Source organism: Gobio gobio (genome assembly GCF_949357685.1).
Source record: "Gobio gobio genome assembly, chromosome: 2".
NCBI lineage: Eukaryota > Metazoa > Chordata > Actinopteri > Cypriniformes > Gobionidae > Gobio > Gobio gobio.
Window position 1 is genome coordinate 44613511 of NC_137098.1, and position 20373 is coordinate 44633883.

The 20373-nt window shown below is 37.2% G+C and overlaps 2 protein-coding genes and 1 long non-coding RNA gene across 11 annotated transcripts in view; all 3 read right to left on the minus strand.

The window, feature by feature from the left end:
• slc9a5 (solute carrier family 9 member A5) overlaps nucleotides 1–18046 on the minus strand; it is a 30232-nt gene extending 12186 nt beyond the window's left edge. Inside the window, exons 1-5 of the mRNA XM_079839605.1 lie at nucleotides 17596–18046; nucleotides 9909–10211; nucleotides 8928–9091; nucleotides 1319–1397; nucleotides 1042–1219 (exon numbers count right to left, since the gene is read on the minus strand). Coding sequence (XP_079695731.1) covers nucleotides 1042–1219; nucleotides 1319–1397; nucleotides 8928–9091; nucleotides 9909–10211; nucleotides 17596–17932 — 1061 coding nt within the window. The 5' untranslated portion in view covers nucleotides 17933–18046. The remainder of the gene's footprint in view (nucleotides 1–1041; nucleotides 1220–1318; nucleotides 1398–8927; nucleotides 9092–9908; nucleotides 10212–17595) is intronic.
• On the minus strand, nucleotides 14165–16301 carry LOC307140260. Its single transcript, XR_013818220.1, has 2 exons — nucleotides 16202–16301; nucleotides 14165–15728 (listed from the first exon to the last, which is right to left on the minus strand). It is a non-coding gene; the product is annotated as an uncharacterized lncRNA (long non-coding RNA).
• Nucleotides 18047–18427: 381 nt separating the features above from the next.
• Nucleotides 18428–20373, minus strand: part of fhod1 (formin homology 2 domain containing 1) — a 51316-nt gene continuing 49370 nt past the window's right edge. For all 9 annotated transcript variants that reach the window (XM_079837388.1, XM_079837390.1, XM_079837392.1 and 6 more), the window contains one exon: nucleotides 18428–19925. In XM_079837388.1, coding sequence (XP_079693514.1) covers nucleotides 19846–19925 — 80 coding nt within the window. In that variant the 3' untranslated portion in view covers nucleotides 18428–19845. The remainder of the gene's footprint in view (nucleotides 19926–20373) is intronic.

Genomic DNA, 20373 nt, shown 5'->3' on the forward strand with positions numbered 1-20373 from the left:
ACATTCCATACACATACATTAGCTTTAGACAGGAATTACGCTTTGCTCATTGTGCATTGTGTTATATATGAGTCACTCTGCATTACTCATTGAACAGACTAGAAACAATGAAGGGTGCAGAATTATATTGTCGAGATTGTATTTATATCATCCAGTCTCTCATGACATTTTCTCCTTATCTTTAAATCCTATTGTGGCTTATTTCAATTCTAACTCCATACCACCTTGTGCAGTAAGTGTGAAGAAGAGCCATGAGGGGGCGCTCCACACATTGCATTAGTATATGCTTACAAAATCATCAGACAAAAAGGCATGTCTACTTTAATTCATATGTGAGAGAAATCATTCCTTGATATCTGGTAGCACTGATTCCTTGCCTTAAAGCATCTTGTATTCAAGTATGACTCTGCATCTTGAAATCTGTTCTATGGCTGTGCTAAGCCCCCTGCTCATAATCTCATTATGTGATTTATGACCCACACAAAAACTGCTGAGATTTACTTCTCTGCACACATGGTTTGAAAACAATCTGAAAGAAAAATCTTCAAATTGGCCATGGAAACATTCATAAACAACATGATGTTTTCAGCATCACGTGCACACAAACAAACACACTCACCAGTTCTCATTCATTGTATAATTTATCCCTGACCCTAATTTCCATATTCTGTTCTCTATTATGCTCATATATTTCTCTCTCTTTTTCAGTGTAGTACTCTTAAGGCATTAATCATTTCCCCTCTCACATTAATCCTGTCTGTTTGTCACAGAGCTGCATAGACACAGTTATTTTTCTGTCATGACTGGAACCTTCCATTGATTTCTGTTTTGTTATACTAAGTTAATGATATTTCTATCCCTTATCCTCACACAAATCTTTCTGCATTTCACAATTTCAGACGTATTTAATCTTGTATATAATTTTTCTTCTGAATTAATTTCATAGTTTGTGTACAATGTTTATAAAGATGCAATTTACAAATATGCAGACACCCAATTTCAAATGATTAAGATGAGTATGCTAGCAGTGGCAATACTCACGAAAGAATGGCGGACAGAGAGAAGAGTTCTGCCGTCAGGTAGGCCAGGTAAACTAACAGGAAGACGAACAGCGGCTCTATGATGCGCACCTTCTTTGTAAAACGAGTGACAAAGGCCAGAATAACGGCAAAGATGAGACCAACCAAAGTCCCTCCAATACTGACAATGAGGAAGGAGACTGGAATAATTGCAGGAATGAAAAAGTAGGTGTTTCATGTAAATATTAACTCATTTAGATAGTATACTCAACAATATGGTGTAAACATTTTGTACTTACCAATTCCTTTAAAATAGTCTGCAGTGTAAACATTCCCTGGTCCCACTTCCACAAAGGATATGTAGACTTTATATAAGACCTGTTGAGAGAATTATAAAATGTATCTCTCAATACTAAAAATCTAAAAGATAAAAATACAATAAACATTAAAACATAAAAAACAATATACCTTTGAATAGTATATACTATATTGTTCAAAATGTTAGGCTCTGAAATATTTTTATGTTTTTGAAAGAAATCTCCAAAAATTATCACCAAGGCTGTATTTATTAGATCGAAATTTCAGCAAAGTATTGTCACTTTTGATCAAGTTAATGCATCCTAAAAAAAAAAGAAATCTTACTGAACCGAACATTTTGAACGGTAGTGTATGTGTACTAAAAATGTGAGTTACAATTATATTTAAAGCTAATGGAAAGGGCTTGGACAGATTGAAAGTGCATCTCCAATTGTTCCCCTTAATAACTTTCCTATTGCGCACATGTATTTACACATGTGCATATGTAGCTCAGCAGCCAAACTGAAGATGTGCAATTTTGTAAGAAGCATTGCCCATCTGAAGGCTCTCATGATTGCCTTGAATAATTAACCTGTCTTACGATATGGCCATTAGACCTGTAGCACAAGAGACTGAGCCTTACATTTCACTCCTCTATGAACACAACTAAATGAACAACGTTATTGAGTAGCTTTGATAATGAATGCAAAAAGAAGAGGCTGTCCCTGTTCACCATTAGCAATTCTACTTGTTATTTATTGATTAGACTTTTGTTTAGCCTGTTATTCAGTGTCTATCAATAACAACAAGTGTCTAATTAACAATAGATTAGTTTGATTGCAAAGTCAAAGCAGAATCTTCAGTAGCAAGCTAAATGTTAAGTGCATGCTGGTTTGTTCGGTTTCAACTACATTTTATACAGTTAGATTGAGATGGTGGCTCTCAATTCGATCAGTGTCATGACCACATTTATTGGTATATATTCAGAGGGTGATCTCACTCGACCTCAATAACCCGACCTCCAGTGAAACACTCACAAATCACACTATAATCTGCTGCCACTTCTACACTGAAGCCTGGTGGGAACCAGCTCAAGAGTTCAGAATCCCTAGAATGTGACTGTGGTAACTTTGCACATACTGTAATCTGATGCATAAAAAGGAGATTTAAGATAAAAATCTTCTAACAACCTGGCTCAAAAATCAGTAACATAAAGGGAACAAAAGACAATGATTGGGCTTAATAAAAAAGTTCTAAGACTTTTTCTATGTACACAAAAGGCCTATTTATCTTCACAATCTGTCTAAATCTGTGTTAGTGAGCACTTCTCCTTTGCCGAGATAATCCATCCACCACCTCACAGGTGTGGCATATCAAGATGCTGATTAGACAGCATGATTTTTGCACAGGTGTGCCTTAGGCTGGCCACAATAAAAGGCCACTCTAAAATGTGCACTTTTTGCACTTTTTGTTTTACTGTATTGGGAGGGTTCGAAAACCAGTCAGTATCTGGTGTGACCACCATTTTCCTCACGCAGTGCAACACATCTCCTTCGCATAGAGTTGATCAGGTTGTTGATTGTGGCCTGTGGAATGTTGGTCCACTCCTCATCAATGGCTGTGCAAAGTTGCTGGATATTGACAGGAACTGGAACACGCTGTCGTATACGCCGATCCAGAGCATCCCAAACATGCTCAATGGGTGACATGTCTGGTGAGTATGCTGGCCATGCATGTTTTCAGCTTCCAGGAATTGTGTACAGATCCTTGCAACATGGGGCTGTGCATTATCATGCTGCAACACGAGGTGATGGTCGTGGATGAATGGCACAACAATGGGCCTCAGGATCTCGTCACAGTATCTCTGTGCATTCAAAATGCCATCAATAAAATGCACCTCTGTTCGTTCTCCATAATATACACCTGCCCATACAATAACCCCACCGCCACCACGGGCCACTCGATCCACAACGTTGACATCAGCAAACCGCTCACCCACACAACGCCATACACACGCTGTCTGCCATCTGCCCTGTACAGTGAAGACCAGGATTCATCCTGAAGAGTACACCTCTACAAAGTGCCAGACGCCATCGAATGTGAGCATTTGCCCACTCAAGTCAGTTACAATGATGAACTGCAGTCAGGTCGAGACCCCGGTGAGGACGACGAGCATGCAGATGAGCTTCCCTGGGACGGTTTCTGACAGTTTGTGCCGAAATTCTTTGGTTATGCAAACTGATTGTTGCAGCAGCTGTCCGGGGTGGCTGGTCTCAGACGATCTTGAAGGTGAAGATGCTGGATGTGGAGGTCCTGGGCTGGTGTGGTTACACGTCACGTGGTCTGCGGTTGTGAGGCCAGCTGGATGTACTGCCAAATTCTCTGAAACACCTTTGGAGATGGCTTATGGTAGAGAAATGAACATTCAATTCACGAGCAACAGCTCTGGTGGACATTCCTGCAATCAGCATGCCAATTGCACGCTCGCTTAAAACTTGCGACATCTGTGGCATTGTGCTGTGTGATAAAACTGCACATTTTAGAGTGGCCTTTTATTGTGGCCAGCCTAAGGCACACCTGTGCAATAATCATGCTGTCTAATCAGCATCTTGATATGCCACACCTGTGAGGTGGATGGATTATTTTGGCAAAGGAGAAGTGCTCACTAACACAGATTTAGACAGATTTGTGAACAATATTTCAGAGAAATAGCCCTTTTGTGTACATAGTAAAAGTCTTAGATCTTTGAGTTCAGCTCATGAAAAATGGGGGCAAAAACAAAAGTTTTGCGTTTATAATTTTGCTCAGGGTAGAATTAAATTTGCAAATAGAATGAAATAAAATGTACATGTACATTGTAAACATACTTTTTAAACCAAGAGTTCTCAACCAGGGGACAGGGCCCACTGGGGAGTGTTTGTTTTCCAACAAACAAAAACAATTAAGTAGCTATATTATCTTAATTAAAATGCTAAAAAAGTTGTTTTTGTAGTGTTTATTTATTTATATTACAACAGAATTACCCACAAATCAGCTTAGATAGGAGGATTTTAATATAATCTTGGACAAAGAGGGGCTTAGAGTCAAAAAGGTTTAGAACCACTGTCTTAGTCTTAGAAATTCTGACAATTTCCTTCCCCTCATGTCGTTCCAACCCTATATGACTTTTTTTCTCTGTGAGACACAAAAAAGAAGATATATTGAAGAATGTTTTTAGCCAAACAGTTTTAGTTACAATGACTTCAAGACAACAAAACACTGTCCCTCAGAAGAAAGAAAGTGATGCAAATTTGGAAAGGCACTTGGGTCATTAAATCATGACAGAATTTTCATTTTTGGGTGACCTATCCCTTTAAAAAAATTGTGATGCATTACAATAACTAAGATTAAAATTCTGTGTAAAAAACTGGAACAATCAGCATATGAAATCTGCAACTGAAAACTATTCCTGCATTGACACTGCTAAAGCCTCAAAAACAAATGTGAATTTAAGCATAAACCTGAGGAATCATCTGAATGGCATAGATGGCTATGTCCATGCTTTTACATTCTAGATGAGGTGATGTTGAAATGTTGTAGGGCAGATTAAGGTGAAGTAGGTGGGGAATGTGCTAGTGATGAAGGGCTGGTCATTGGGCGTAATCCTCAACACATGGGTCAACAAGTGGGACATATACAAATGAATGGGACTGACCTGATATACCAATGAACATACAGTCAACACAAACCAAACTTTGCTCAAGCAAGAACTTGATATTTTTGAGGATTAGATATCAAACTAAATCTAATCCCAATAATATTATGTAGTATAAACAATTAACACTAAATCAGCTTATCTCTTCTCTAACCAAAAGCTACTGTTGTCCCTCGAGTAATTATATAAAAAATATAGGGGGAGGAAGGGGAAATGGTTTGGATAATTCAGTGGCAATGCCTAAGCCTAAGTCATTTACTATCGATTTGCTTCTCCAGAGCAAGTAAATGACTTTTGGCTATGTCTTATAACATAATCATGTCAGCACTACAGCAGAGTGTTACCATAACAACAGAAATGAGAGTGAACAGAGAGAACATAGAAGGATGGCGATTTTCCTCATCTACCCTGAGCTTTCTTTGAGCCTTTAAAATCCCGAAGCTAACCATAACTCTCAAATAAATAAATAAATAAATAGAGTAAGTACACGTCACTTATGTCAGGATTGTCTATGGTACTGCACAATGACTTAATAAAAATAAAAAAATCGATAATTAATACAAAAAAAATTCGGATCCATCGTTAATGAATAACTACACAGGAACGAATGAGTAACACAATATTAACACTAAAGTAACTGCTATTAACGAACGGGAAACTCTGATTAACCAATTACTAAGTAATAGCGCTTAGTTGAATGTGGTAGTTAACTATTAGTTAAATCAATAACTACTATGTTTTTTATACCTCACAAAGGACTACTAAGAACTACTACATACACTTTCATAACTAACATGAATAATGCATAATATATAATTCATTCTAAAGTGAAGGTAATGGTAACCCACTAGTAATGACTCAAGTGTTACCACATCCTTCTAAAGGAATTACTAATTATTTGGATTAGTATTCTAAAGTGAAAAACATGATAACTCCCTAGTAATGAGTGAAGTCATTGTAAACTTTTGAAGTTTTTGTAAGGTAGTACAAAGTAGTTTTGTAAAGATAGTAACACTTAATTAATTACTAGTGGGTTACCATGATCTTCACTTTAGAATTAATTATACATTATGCATTATTCATGTTAATTATTGTTACTGTGCTGGAGTGCCCTTGAGAGCCACCAGAGGGCACTCCCCTTTTCATTGCCATTTTTCATCTCGGACTTCCTTTCCCAGAACCCACTGCCCGAAATAATCAGCCATGATTGTCTACAGCTGTGTCTTGTTTCCACATCAGTCTCACCCTATTTAAACCATGGTTTCTGTCTCATTCATTGCTCAGTCTTGCTAATGTTCCCACTGCCTCTCTAGTCTTGGTTTCCTAAGTTTCTTGTGTTCTGGATCTCATTGTTTGGACTGCTCACTCTGTGTTCGACCAGTTTGGGACAATTATGAACCTGTTTATAGTAGTCCTTAGGCCCTGTCCAAAATGGCACACTTCATGTGCACTTTCGGTCTTGTGGACTTACAATGGCCGCTGTGTGCGCGTGTCCGTTAAGTCCAAGAGACCACAGGGTATCCTTTTTGTCATTTTAGGTCTCAGAAGTGTGCTCGCGAGCGCCCCCTTTGAGGTCGATATGCGCCCTCGATGCGCACTTCTGCCGAGACCGCACTGGTGCGGGTTACACAGCGGACTTCTTCCCGTCAGTCAAAGCAGCATTACGGTGTGAAAGTGCGGACTCAGAGGAAGACCGTGAGGGTTTAGGGTGTCATTTGGGACAGGGCCCTAGTAGTCCTTTGTGAGGTATGAAAACAACAGTGTTGGGAGTAACGATACAAAGTAACGCATTACTGTAATTCCACTACTTTTAGCGGTAACACGCATGACGCATGTAACTAAATATTTAATTAACGCAATTATAATTACTGAAATTTAAATGAGTTTGTTACTCGCGTTACTCTCTTTTGTGAAAAATGAACGCTTGCAGACAAGAAGCTCAAATCTAGGCCCTAGCCCCGGCCTGTGTCTGACAGCTTATCAAAATTCTTGGCCCGAGTCTGACTGGAGCCTGTGTTTTTTAAATTTTTAATCCTCCCTATTACACATTGTTCCAGCCATTAAAATAGTTACGATTTGTTTTTAATGTCAAAGTATTTATATTTATAATTCGTTTCGTTTCTTTATTAAGTTAATTTAGAAAAATGTTTAGAGCATTTTTCTGTTTGTTAAATCAAAGTTTTTTTTTTTTAAAGTGACGACCAAGACAATGAGTTAAATCAAGACGTTGAGTTTACTCATTAAAGCGTTAGCCTCTCTAATCAACACTTGACTTGTCTTGCCTATAATAAAATCCATAGATATATAAAACACTTCAAGCATCACAATGTTAGCTTAAACGTTTAACCTACTATCACCCCCACCACCTCAGTAAAAAGGCATTTTTGATAAGTTGAGGTAGGCTGATAGGCACTCGCAAACGAAACGGGCTACACAATCTAAACAAATAAAAAAACAAAAAAACATGCAGGGTGTCTTACCTTACACCTCTCCGCAAAATGAATATAAATCCGATCTTCAATTCCCCCACTATATACACATTTAACGAAGTTCACGTCAACAAAAGCAATAGATATGAGCTGCATTTTATTCATCAACTCATATCTAGATCAAAGACCGCAATATGAGAAAGAGCAAGGGTCAGGGTAGGCTCATTAGTTTTGATGAAGATGATTGCGTTTTAGAGCATCTGAGACTTACTTTACTTACGTGTTGGCTTGCTACTCATTTGCGGCGATGCGTGTTGTCGTAGCACGTCATATCTGACTACAACATGTCATATAGCTTATAACACGCTCTCACATGTTTATTTTTTAACAATTTGCCAGGAGTAAAATTTAAATATGTGGTTTAAACAACCAGATGCATTTACACGCCTGAAATGTTGAATGAAAAATTATGTTTATTGTGTTTGACTGTTCAGTAGGCTACTGTTCTTATTTACATTTAAAAAGCAGACATAAAAGTTACTTTCCCTAGTAACTAATTACTTTTGATATACAGTCATTGGTAAAGTAGTTCAATTACTTTTAAAAGAAGTAACTGGTAACTGTAACTAATTACTAATTTTCAGTAACTTGCCCAACACTGGAAAACAATAGTAGTTATTGATTAGCTAATAGTGAACTACCACATTCAACTGAGTGCTATTACTTAGTAATTCGTTCATCTGAGTTTCTTGTTAGTTAATAGCCGTTATAAGAGTATTAATACTGCATTACTCACTTGTTCCTGTTTAGTTATTCATTAATGATGGATCAGTATTCTAAAGTGTTACCAACCAAACTTAAAAAAATAGACTACCGTTCAAAAGTTTGGGGTCAAAAATATTTTTTTAAAGAAACTAATCCTTTTATTCTGCAAGAAAGCATTAAAATGATAAAGGATTTTACACTGTTATACACAAAATATTTATATTTCTTTTCAACTTTCTATTCACGTAAATGTATCATCGTTTCCACAAACACATTAAACAGCACAACTGCTTTCAACATTTCTAATAAGAAAAAATGTTTCTTGAGCTGCAAGTCAGCATATTAGGATGATTTCTGAAGGATCATGTGACACTGAAGACACATGATCTTTCAACAAAAAAACAGCTTTGCCATCAATAATAATAAATCAGTAAAATTACACATTCAAATATTAAAACAGAAAACAATATATTTAAATTGTAATATTTCACAATATGACTGTTTTACTGTATTTTTAATCAAATAAATGCAGCCTGGGAGAGCACAAGAGACTTCTTTCTAAAACACTTTTTTATTTTTATGTACCGACCCAAAACTTTTGAACAGTAGAACTTTTCCTCACTCCCCCAACACTGACCATTAAACTCTGCTAGTAGTGTGTTAGTCATGTAGATATGCTTGCATAGTAAAAGCAATTTATTTTCATGATTAACTAAGACTCACCACAGTGACAGCATCATTGAGCAGAGACTCGCCAAAGACAATGATGAAGAGTGTCTCATTCACATGGACTTCTTCAAACACAGCGATCACTGCTACAGGATCCACAGCCGAGATCAGAGCTCCAAACAACAAGAACTCCATCAAACCTGCGTCTACTTTTTCATCTGCACACACACACACACACACACACACACACACACACACGAAAAAACAAGCTGCAGTCAATAATTATAACCAAAATGATCACATCACAGCCCTAGTGGCAATTCATAAGCTGCATTGCACACTTGAGCCAGGCATTTTAACCCAAGATGCTCCAGTGGGACTATCCCTGTGATAAGTGTACTTTATGTTGCCTTGGATGAAATGAATAATGAGTCAATGCAATATATATACACAGCATAACCTGTATCTAGGCTTACAGTATGAACTAAATAACTTGGCAAAAAAGGTTTTAGTGATAATAATTAATACATTTAATTGTTTATTAAACACTCCTGTCTTTTATAATATTGCGGTTGTCAATATTTTATAAAAGCATTAAGAAATTAAAATCACAGTAACACAAGGCCTCAAACTGTTTGTTGCTTTACTAAAAGCAGTGGTTTTCAACCAGGGGTCAGGACCCACTAGGGGGGCTTTAGTGAACTTCCAAGGAGGGTTTAAGAATCTTTATTGAGAAGCTAAAAAGCATTAAAAAAAAACTCAAATAATATCTCTTATTTGAATTTGATTCCTCAACAGAGCTTGTTTTTTATTTAAGGAACTCATAGATCTCGAAATGTCTGAAACTCAAGGTTTATTGTTTTAATTGGCTGACAAACTCCTCATTTATGTTAATAAAAAGTTTGAAAACAAGCAGCTTTGTCATCAGTACATCAGAAGTGCCAGAGGAAATATTCCACCTACATGACTAAAGCACTGTATGATCTATGATCATTTGGTTCCATTAGTTTGAACTGACACCCCATAATAACTCACCAATGACCCCTGCCATCTTGACTCCATACAGACAGAATCCAGTGCAGAAGGCATTCCACAATGTGCCTACTACAGCGTACATCAAAATGGCACCCAGGTTGTCGAAGAAGAGCCGTGATGGCATAAAATACCCAGCATCCCCCACTATAGTTGGTAGAAGAAAGAGGAAAAAGAGCCCTGGGTCCAGTTGGTAAGGCTGCTTTTTGCTGGCGATAAGAACCACAGCTCCCAGAACCAGACCCAGCAGAATCAGCATACAGCTCTCTGGGACCGCTGTGGTAAAACGCTGAGAGAAGTGGAATACTGAAGATGGCAGAGCAGAAAAAAGAGACAACAGAGAAAAGACGTTAACATGGATTGAGCATGAGATGAGAGATATTATCTTGTCATTCACTATCATACAAAAGTGTGAATGTAAACATAGTACATGTGCTTTATTGTAATGTCACTATAGCTATATGAAATCCCTTCCAAACAGGCATGAACTGCATTTTACACACTCTGTAGACACAATGCATTCATGTGCTGCACTAGTAATGAACAGTCTAAATAAAAAGTCACTGCAATATTTGACTTTTAGCCTTTGATATATGAATTATTACATCAAATTGAAAATTTTTATATTATTATTTTTTCAAAATAATAAAATAATTATTCCCAACTTCTTCCCAAAATCATGTATTTGATGTATTTATGTATTTTAATAATAGGTACTAGTAGATATTATAAAGATACTTGATACACCCCTACTTTCATCAGCCATTTTAAATTTGTGTTTTAAAAAATACATATAAAGAAAATATACATGCATATACAAAATTAGACATTATACTTTAAGTGGTTTCAAATTACTTTTAAAGATCTGCCCACTGTATTCAATGTCATGCATTAAAGGGATAGTTCACCCAAAAATGAAAATTATCCCATAATTTATTCACCCTCAAGCCACCCTAGGTGTATAATACATTCTACTTTCAGATGAATACAATCAGAGTTTTATAAAACAAAAAAAAGTGTCCAGGCTAATCCAAGCTTTATAATAGCAGCCCAAAATTTGAAGGCCAAAAAGTGCATCCATCCATTATAAAAGTAATCCGTATGGCTCCAGGGGGTTAATACAGGCCTTTTACTGCCATTATAAAGCTTGGAAGAGCCAGGACATTTTTTAATATAACTCTGATTGTGTTCGTCTGAAAGAAGAATGTCATATACACCTAGGATGGCTTGAGGGTGAGTAAATCATGCCCAGATCTTTATTGAATTTATTGCAGTAAGATGCACTTGCCAGAGACAACCAAATGCATAGAATAAAACAAACCAAACAGAATGTAAAGATAGCATCATTGCCCACGGCAGCCAAACCAACCTCATTTAAAGAGTAGTTTATAAGTTACAGGTGCTGTAATTCCATACCATGGTTTCAGATGAAATGTTACACAACACCATTCTAACGTACAATGACTTCCAGTACAAAGTCACAGTAAAACACCAATCTCATACTACAGCTTTAAGAAAGGAGTATTAACAAATGGCCAAGAGCTGAACAAGGTCACTGCATACTAAATTCACCAATAAAATGCAAGACTTTACTGTGGTTGTATGGAGCATCTCCTAGAATCCATCACAATATTTCCACAGTAGGACTAGTGTCCATTCACAAGTCAGACATATCAAATGACCGTACAAAGCATTATAAGACAAGGAACAATAACACCGCAATAAGCCCATGCTCCGGTTCCTCTGGCTCTACCTCATCATCTGAAGCGTGAGGAGCAGCAGGCCTATGCTTAACAGAAACCACATTAAAGTAATGTTTATGTGGACAAAAGGGGATTTGATAGATACTAAGATGCTTCAATGGGGAGATATTAGTGAAAATGATGTTCATTCATATAGTTATCATATAGAAGATAATCAAGGCACACAGACAGGCCTCCATTTCTACAAGCGATCCTCATGAAATGTGTAAAATCACAACACATAATGAGAGATTCTAATGGCACTAATTATTAATGTTTCCATGATCAGAGTAATTCAGTGGAGGAGGGAAAACAGTGCACACCTCTGCCAAGAAACATAACAATCACCGCTCACCATGAGTCATTCACACAAGGACAGAAAAACACTGACATACATCCAAAAAAAGCATCTAGACATCTGCACAAACACATGTGTACACACACAAACACTAAATAAATATTCTGATGCATATGCTTAGACATAAAAATACAAACAGACAAATGTTTTAATGAGAGCGCTAGAGATTCATTCTATTCATTTATGCATATACTAAAACGCGTGCCACTCCAACCTCACAATAGAGGAGACCTTCATACAGTATGTGAATCATTTCTATCAGAGACTCTTAAATTATTACTTGCCCTAAGCTTTCAAAACACAGTCCATGTATAATTACAGCCATAATGAAAGAATATTAAATCCAATTAATCCGACACCCTTCATTTTCAGAGTCAGACAGGGAGAGAACTTTTGCACAGCTAATGAGCATTGAGTGGAGTGCCATCCTATTATGATTATCTTTATTAACATTAGAACAGGTCGATCATTAAGTTAAAGTGTGTGTGGTAGAATGGGATTGTGCTTTGTATCACCTCCATGACTTAAACTAGTTTGGCTGTATTATGGATGCAAGTATGGATGTTTGAGAAGAGTGTATTCTGAATGCAATCCTCTAGTATTCTTTCTATGGCAGTACTATAATGATGCTATAGGTTAAGGATGTGATATTAAAACACTTCACCTGTAACACAACGAAATGTTGTACTGCTCTCACCTGTTCAGGCTGTGTAAGTCAGCTGAAAACTGTGCACAGGTGCTTCAGATAGTGCTACTTTCTCCAGAAGCAAGACAAATATTCAAAATGAATTTTTATGGTGTTACTGTGGAAATTGAATCATGATGATTGAGCTACACAATCTGATGTAACTGCATGTCTTGGCCAAAAATACAAGCTGGAGGGACGCCTAAAAGACACCCACACATGCAAATATAGGAGGTAGTACATTTTGTGTACTTGATGTACTGTATGTGTTTTCGTGATCTACACAGAACATACAACCAGTTTTTTTCTGTTAACCATTTTGTTTTCAAATCCTAATTCTACATAAAATCTTCAATAACCCATTTGTGTTGATAAATGTGTCCTCCTGGAGATATCTTTTGAATACAGGCCTACTTGTTATGGCACTAATCGCTGTGGCTCTCGTCTTGCTACAGCTCAAAAGAATAAAATAGAGCTCTCACGTGAAGAAATCTCATGAGCCAAGAAATGATTTTAGCATTGTAAATGCAAATTACATTAGGCTCGAAGTTACTTTGCAGCCATGATTCGGTTGATAAAAAACAAAGCCTGCAACAAACTGACATTTGAACATATGTAAGTTAGCTATATAAACAGCATTATCAGCATTACCAGCCTAATAAAAAGGCTATAAATAGGTGGCTACGTAGAACATACTACGCCAGGGACCACATGACGAATAGCTTATTTTAACCTATTCTTTGTAATAAACTATTTGAAAGAACCGATTCGCGGTCATGAATCGAACTTCCCATCCCATCCCATCATCACAGCACAGCCACGGCCACAGCGTGAGACTGATGATGGAAAGATGATGAGTCATAGCCAATCAGACCTCGCCGTTACTCCGCGGAGACTCGGCGCCTTTCGGAGAGGTGCCGGTGGCTCGGCGGGAACACGGTGAGCTCACAGTCCACAGAAATATCTCGCGGGGCGTTACAGCGCGGATTGCAATAACACATTCACGAAAATCACAGGTACAAAAAAGATAAGAACGCAGCCTACACTACCCAGCAAACATTATGACGTTTAATGACCGTTGAAAAGACGTCCCTCCGACACGTCCCGTCATGGTTGAAAAATAGTTCCAAAATGAAAGTTGAACGGACGTCTTCGACGTCATCTGGCCGTGAATACCACGTCTTTTCTGCGCGCCCCTGGACGTCTAAATGCGTCGTCTTCTGGATGTTTAAATGTGTCGTCTTCTGGATGTTTAAATGTGTTGCTGCATAATTTAAGTGTGTATATAAAATAATCACACACCCATTGTGTAACATCGTAAAATGCAATCAATTATGTCTTGGTTTTCACATTTTGACAGGTTCTAAAAAGGTTCAAAATCGGTCCAGTCAGACCTGAACGTCCATGAAACGTTTTAATCACGTGTACATCACAAACAAGAACACATTTGTGGACATAAGCAAAAAGAAGCATGTTCTGATTTAGCAAAACATTTTATTTTTTTGAACAGCCACAGATTTTCTTCTTTCATTAATGTTTAACATCCATTAACCAAACTAAAATAACAATTACAAAATACTGAATTATCATTATATAAAGGGATAGTTCACCCAAAAATTAAAATTAATTTACTCACCCTCACGTTTCAAACCTATACATTCCACATTTCTATGTTCTGCTGAACACAAAGATGTTTTAAAATTCTTTTGTAACCAAGCAGGTCTCGCCTCCCATTAACTACCATTGTAGGGAAAAATGATTATGGTAGTTAATGGGAGGTGAGAACTACTTGGTTACAAACATTCTTCAAGGGTCTTTTCTGACCCCAATGGACGTTTGCTCAAATAAAAAGTTCCCTTTGTACGGTTGTCAACACTCTCTAAATCTACAAATAAAAACAATTAATTGGATTGATATCTGTTTTTATGTTCGTGTGACAAAAAAAAGTCACACTCAGGCTGCTTAGAACAAATTTCATCCTCAAAAACAACAGAACATGCATACAGAAATGAAGTGGCACACTTCCAACAATGCATAAAACATCCACAATGCAAAATGATCATGCTCAAACACACACATACAGGAATATTTGTTCAATTTGTTATTGCTGTTCAGTTCATAGCATTTTGATGTTCATGTTGTGTATTGTTTACTCAATATGTAATAACTTAATTTCTGTAAATTTTTGTTCTGTTACAGTTAGTAACTGAAGTGTACATTCAATTTGTAGAATTATAAGAAAATCAGATGTTTGAAATAAAATGATAAATTCTAAAGACTCTGGTTTGATTCTAATCATAATGTAACATTGAAAAAAAATTCAGTACAAAAAAAATACTAAACTTTGACTAAATTAATTAATTTTAATTGTTATAATTGTGATTTCATAACATTTAGATATGAATCCAACTGTAAGATACTTGTGAAAAATGTCTTTCAGTCAGTCACATAGTAAGCAAATAGTGGAGCTTTGCAGCCATTTACTGGTAAAAGTCTTTTTTTTATTATTATTATTATAAAACTGTATTTTCCAAAGGATGGGCAAAAATCTTACACTAAACAATGTCAAATTATCCATGTTATCCCCACGAATGAAAGTTAGAATTTTGGGTCTTTTATAAAGTGAATTTTACATAAACTGATTTTGTGTTTTAATTTATTTATATAAATTTAACAATTATTATAAATTCTCCAAAAACTGCACAGATGTTGAGTAAAAACATTAATAAACATAGTTTATAAAATTACATTTTGTTGCCTGGGGTCTGTGGAGTCCCTCTTAATTCCCAAATTAAGAGGGTTAAACAAGGGTTAGACATCTTTTTGTTCAGCAGAACATAGAAAGGTATACAGGTTTGAAACACGAGGGTGAGTAAATGACAACAATTTTCATTTTTGGGGGAACTATCCCTTAAACACATTAAAGTAGTTATTTTGTTTGTAATTTTTTGTAACCATCACCAACAGCTCTTCCTGGAGAGTGATTCAGGTGTTCTGCTATTGCTGCATCAATCTCAGAGTCCACCTATTCACAGCATCTGAGGGAAGAGAATATATTTATTTTTAAAATAATAGGAAAAATTTGAGGTAAATGACATGCACTTATTTTCAAAATGTATTGCAAAAATGATCTCACAGCTCAATAAAAAATAAATAAAAACATGCAACAAGATGAATGAATCATGAGTTAAACATAAGAAAAATGTAATCAACATGCATTACATTTTATTTTACTCTATAAAAGATGTTCTGCTCTAAATGGGTGTTAGTGGGGGATGGAAGCATTACTTTCTGAAAGAAACTCTCAAAAGGCTACATTAATAGGTTACAGTAATAACTTGTGCTGTATAATTAAACGTGTTTAAGTTGAAAGTAACGTTTAGCCTACTAGCTAATTAGCCAAAACTCAAGTAATTCTCTGTTGACAACGTGGGCCTCATTTCTTTCGGTTCCTTCATGTTAAACAAGTAAAACTCAAGTAAATTTATCAAATACTACAAAATGTACTTACCCAACAGTAGATTTTTAATAATATATCAAACTCTCTCCGCAAGTCCTCTTCTCCTCGTGGTTGTAATGTAGACAGGAACTGGAGAACGGAACGCTATCTCGCGAGATAATCTATAATATCGCGGGATTTTGAAATATCGCTAGATTTATTAATATCTTTTGTTACTACATCTTGGCAGCACAGTTCAAGTCAGACTTAATGGTTATAGGATATATTACTGTTTTACATATGCATAGGCTACATTCCATAAAAATAATAACAACGAATACATAAAACGGGTTGAAATAATGACTAAAATGCAGTGGGTTCACAATCACTTAACCACACAGAGCACTTTGTGATTTTAAATATATTTAGCCTATATTCAAAATAAATTAAATATAGGCTAAATCTTGTATTTCATAAAGGTTTTTTTTATGGGTCTTGACTGGACGTGTACGGGACGTCAGTGGACGTCTATTCACAACCTCTTAAAAACTACTTGGGGCACTTAAATTAATTATTGCAGTATTAACCATGCAAGGTGTAAGCAGCTTCTGCATATTTCACAATGATTTCATAGAGGGTCATCATGGACTATAAATGCACGTGTAAAAGACGTCACCATAGTGACGTCCTCTTACGACGGATTCACAACAGGGTATATATTGAACTACACATAGCTAAAAGTCAAAGTAACTATTATACATGCAACCGGAGAGAACTGTAGACAGGTACAAATGTATCTGAGTGCATTTTTAAGAATGTTCTGTGTTACATACTTTTACCGATTTATGCCGTCCTACCGCGACTATTTTTGGCCAGGGACACGACGTTGCCGTCGGACCAATGTTTGCTGGGTACTGTCTTTTAAACGCTCTTCGCTTATCTCCGGCGTAGCTAAAAGCCCATTTTATTATTGTATCAATATGCCTCTGAGGAAATGTATAAGCTTTATTGCCATGGCAACCACCAGCGTCTGTCAATTAATGACAGTGGAAGGGAAGCGCAGGTGGCTTGCGCTTTTTACGCACCGTTTTTACAGCTATCTGCCCAACACACAGCACCGAAGGCCCACTTTAATAAAAAACACTACACATATTCACGTCCTTAATCAACTTTCTACAGTTTACGCGTAACGAAAGAGCCAGAGGAAGCTTCTTTTAAACACGATTTCACGAGTTCACACTGCATATAATTTAGAGGGAGTAAAGTTAAATGCGTATTTGGCGTGCTGTCTGGGGGTAAGACTGTATAGGCTACCTTTTATAGTTGATTGACTGAATGCTCTCCACTCGTGTCAATTATCTGAACGTGCTCCTTCCGAACTTTGTTAATAAAACATCATATAGGCTATTACAGCCACAAGGCTCGTTGAGTAAGCGAAAACTTACAGCATGTATTACAGAACTTACGTATTTTCGCCACACTGGCCACCAAAAGCCAGCTGGCTATAATGTAAGGTGTCTGCACGTAGGTCCATTCCCACTGCACTATCTTGTACCCTCCTCCGTGATGGTGGGACGACTCTCCGTCCTCCGTGCTCGGCGACGACGGCTCCTCCGCAGACCGGGCGAGAGCAATCCCGGGATGCCCGTACTCTTTAGGAATATAGCGGGAGGAGACGGGGGATGTGACGGCAGGTGCGGCGCTTATCCCCAGCTCTGGCGAGAGCGACGCTCCCGTCACGTAAAGGTCAGTCGCTGCATCACTAGCCACCTTTAAGAACAGAAGCAAACTCAAGCACCGCATCTTTTCGGCGTGTTCAACGGCGTGTCATCTTCATTTCTTTTATACACTCCTGTTGCGATGGTAAGCCCTCCACGGGACGCCCCATTACCGGTTTACAACATCAACACACACTCCACTTGCCGGTAACTCGCGAAGGTGCAGCTGGCGTATAGGGACACGTGATTCGTTCGTGTACGAGGAGGTTCTTGTTAAAGAGCCGTCACTCATCATCCTCAAAACAGACAGTGTGCACCCAAAACTCGCGTTATCAGCCTATTTCTATGTGCCATGAAAAATGACTGGAGAAAAGGAGAATTAAATAGGTTGTAATGTCAGAATAAGCAACAAATCGATTTAGTCATTTAAGCACTAGGCTATATTCAAAATAATAGGTCAATAATATTATAAAAGAAGCTGTCAATTGAATTTAAAATGACACATGCGCCCCCAGGAGGTTAAAACAATGAAGCTGTTCTGACAGCTGTCCCTGATGAACAAATTATGAATAAAAACAGAACAAGTCTAATAAAACATTTATTTTCATTTTAAACAGAGAACTGTCTTGGGTTTCGAGGCCATCATGTTTTGTAAAACAAATCTGAATCAGAATACAATGTCTAGCATTAGATGTACTGTACTTGCAAACAAACATTATTTGTGCAGGTGTCGAGAGTAGTGACGGGGACACGCTACTAGTGATACATTCAGAGTGAAGAACACATGCACTCATGCAGACAGGTAATAAGGTCATACATAAAACAACAGAGTGACTCATAGTGACTCTAAATTCTTACAGCATAAACCCCTGTGCAAAAAAAGCAATATCAAGAAAATCCTTAAAATATGTGCTTGTAACAGTAATAAAGGGCTAGAGAAATGTTTTGCTTTTAACGCAACATTTCTCTTTAGCAAGAGAGTGAGTGGGCCATGCACATATTTTATAACACCATAACAGTGGCATAAGGTGAAACCAATTCATCAAAAACTTAAAAGTGAAAGAATGACTGGAAACGTCATCTACCTTTCTCTTAACTACAGAGCACATTAATAAATATCAGGACAGAAATGTGATACAGCAGAATACACGACTGTGTTGTAGAATCCACAAACCTATCTAGAAAGCGCTGTGCTAAATAAAAGAAAAACAAACATGTGACCTAGTTTATGTCCTCTCTAATCAAGATCTCCTTGGTAGTCAGGATATTCAGTTGAACACTACCCAGGTGCACATGGGTCATCTTTCCACTCACAAATTAAACCCTGTTCAAGACTAAGGAGTTTTTAAATGGCCAATCATTACTGAGAGTGCAGTGTAATCCAGGGTCAGGCTTCATTAATGGGCCCAGGAAACCAGTGTGTTTGAGTTACCCTATTGCACTGATTTCAGTTACTGGCTTCCACGATCCTAACCTTGAGCTGAGCCATCACAACAGACATGGCAAAAGTATAAAATTTGTCGTAAAAAAAAAATTCCGTTTTAACTTAAAACCTTTCAAACCCTTAAATACATCTATTTGACTGATACATTGTTCTCCAATCTATTCAATCCAAGTCTCTATACAAGAAAATATATGTGCATCTGGTCAAAATATTAAACATTTTACATTTACATTTATTCTTCATCGGTAAACAGGCTGGTATTTAATACTATGCAAATAAAGTTTGTACCAATCAAATCATAATATGTCTAATTGATATCATGCGCACACTTCAGGTATTTGTACAGTAACGCAGCTGTCTGTGTTTCAACTGGAAGCACATGATTCATCCACTGAATTGTTCAGATTGGCAGACAGAATTAGATGCAGGCATCCCACAAACTGTCTTCAGTGAAGATCCCTTTGTTATCGCAGTTCTTCCCGTCACAAATGCAGCTCTCCTCATGGCTTCATTGCTGCCTTGCAAGAGTTTTCCACAGCCAAAAGCCAACGGCTTTAGACTTTCCCATTAGGACTAACCAGGCCAAGGGCCTGCACCACATCCACACTTAGTCCACTCTTTAGAGTCCTCCGCACTGCAACACACACAATGCACATTAATGTTATACTGTAAAATAAAACACACAACTCATTTTCAGACAATCCATATAATGCTAAACGCGTATAAAAGACACACATTTGATGCACTAAAATTATCTGAAACTGTAAAGGTGTGAATACATTTGCAAATTTTCTGCAAAATTTCATTGCAAAAAATGGTCCACTGTCTATTGTCAATAGTGTATGCAGCACCCCTTTTCAAACCAAGCAGCTTTCTTTTAGTCAACATGGCAAATTCCCTTGAACTGGTTGTGAAGTTAGATATGCTAAAAATCTTTTGCCCTTATGCAAAATTGGATTCCTACTGAAATGACAGCATTTTGCCTGCGAAAATTCGCTGAACAGCTGTAAATGTGACTGACTGCACCTTACACACAGAGAAATAGGGTGTCAAAATTGTACCTTTAGGGGTACAACAGCTTG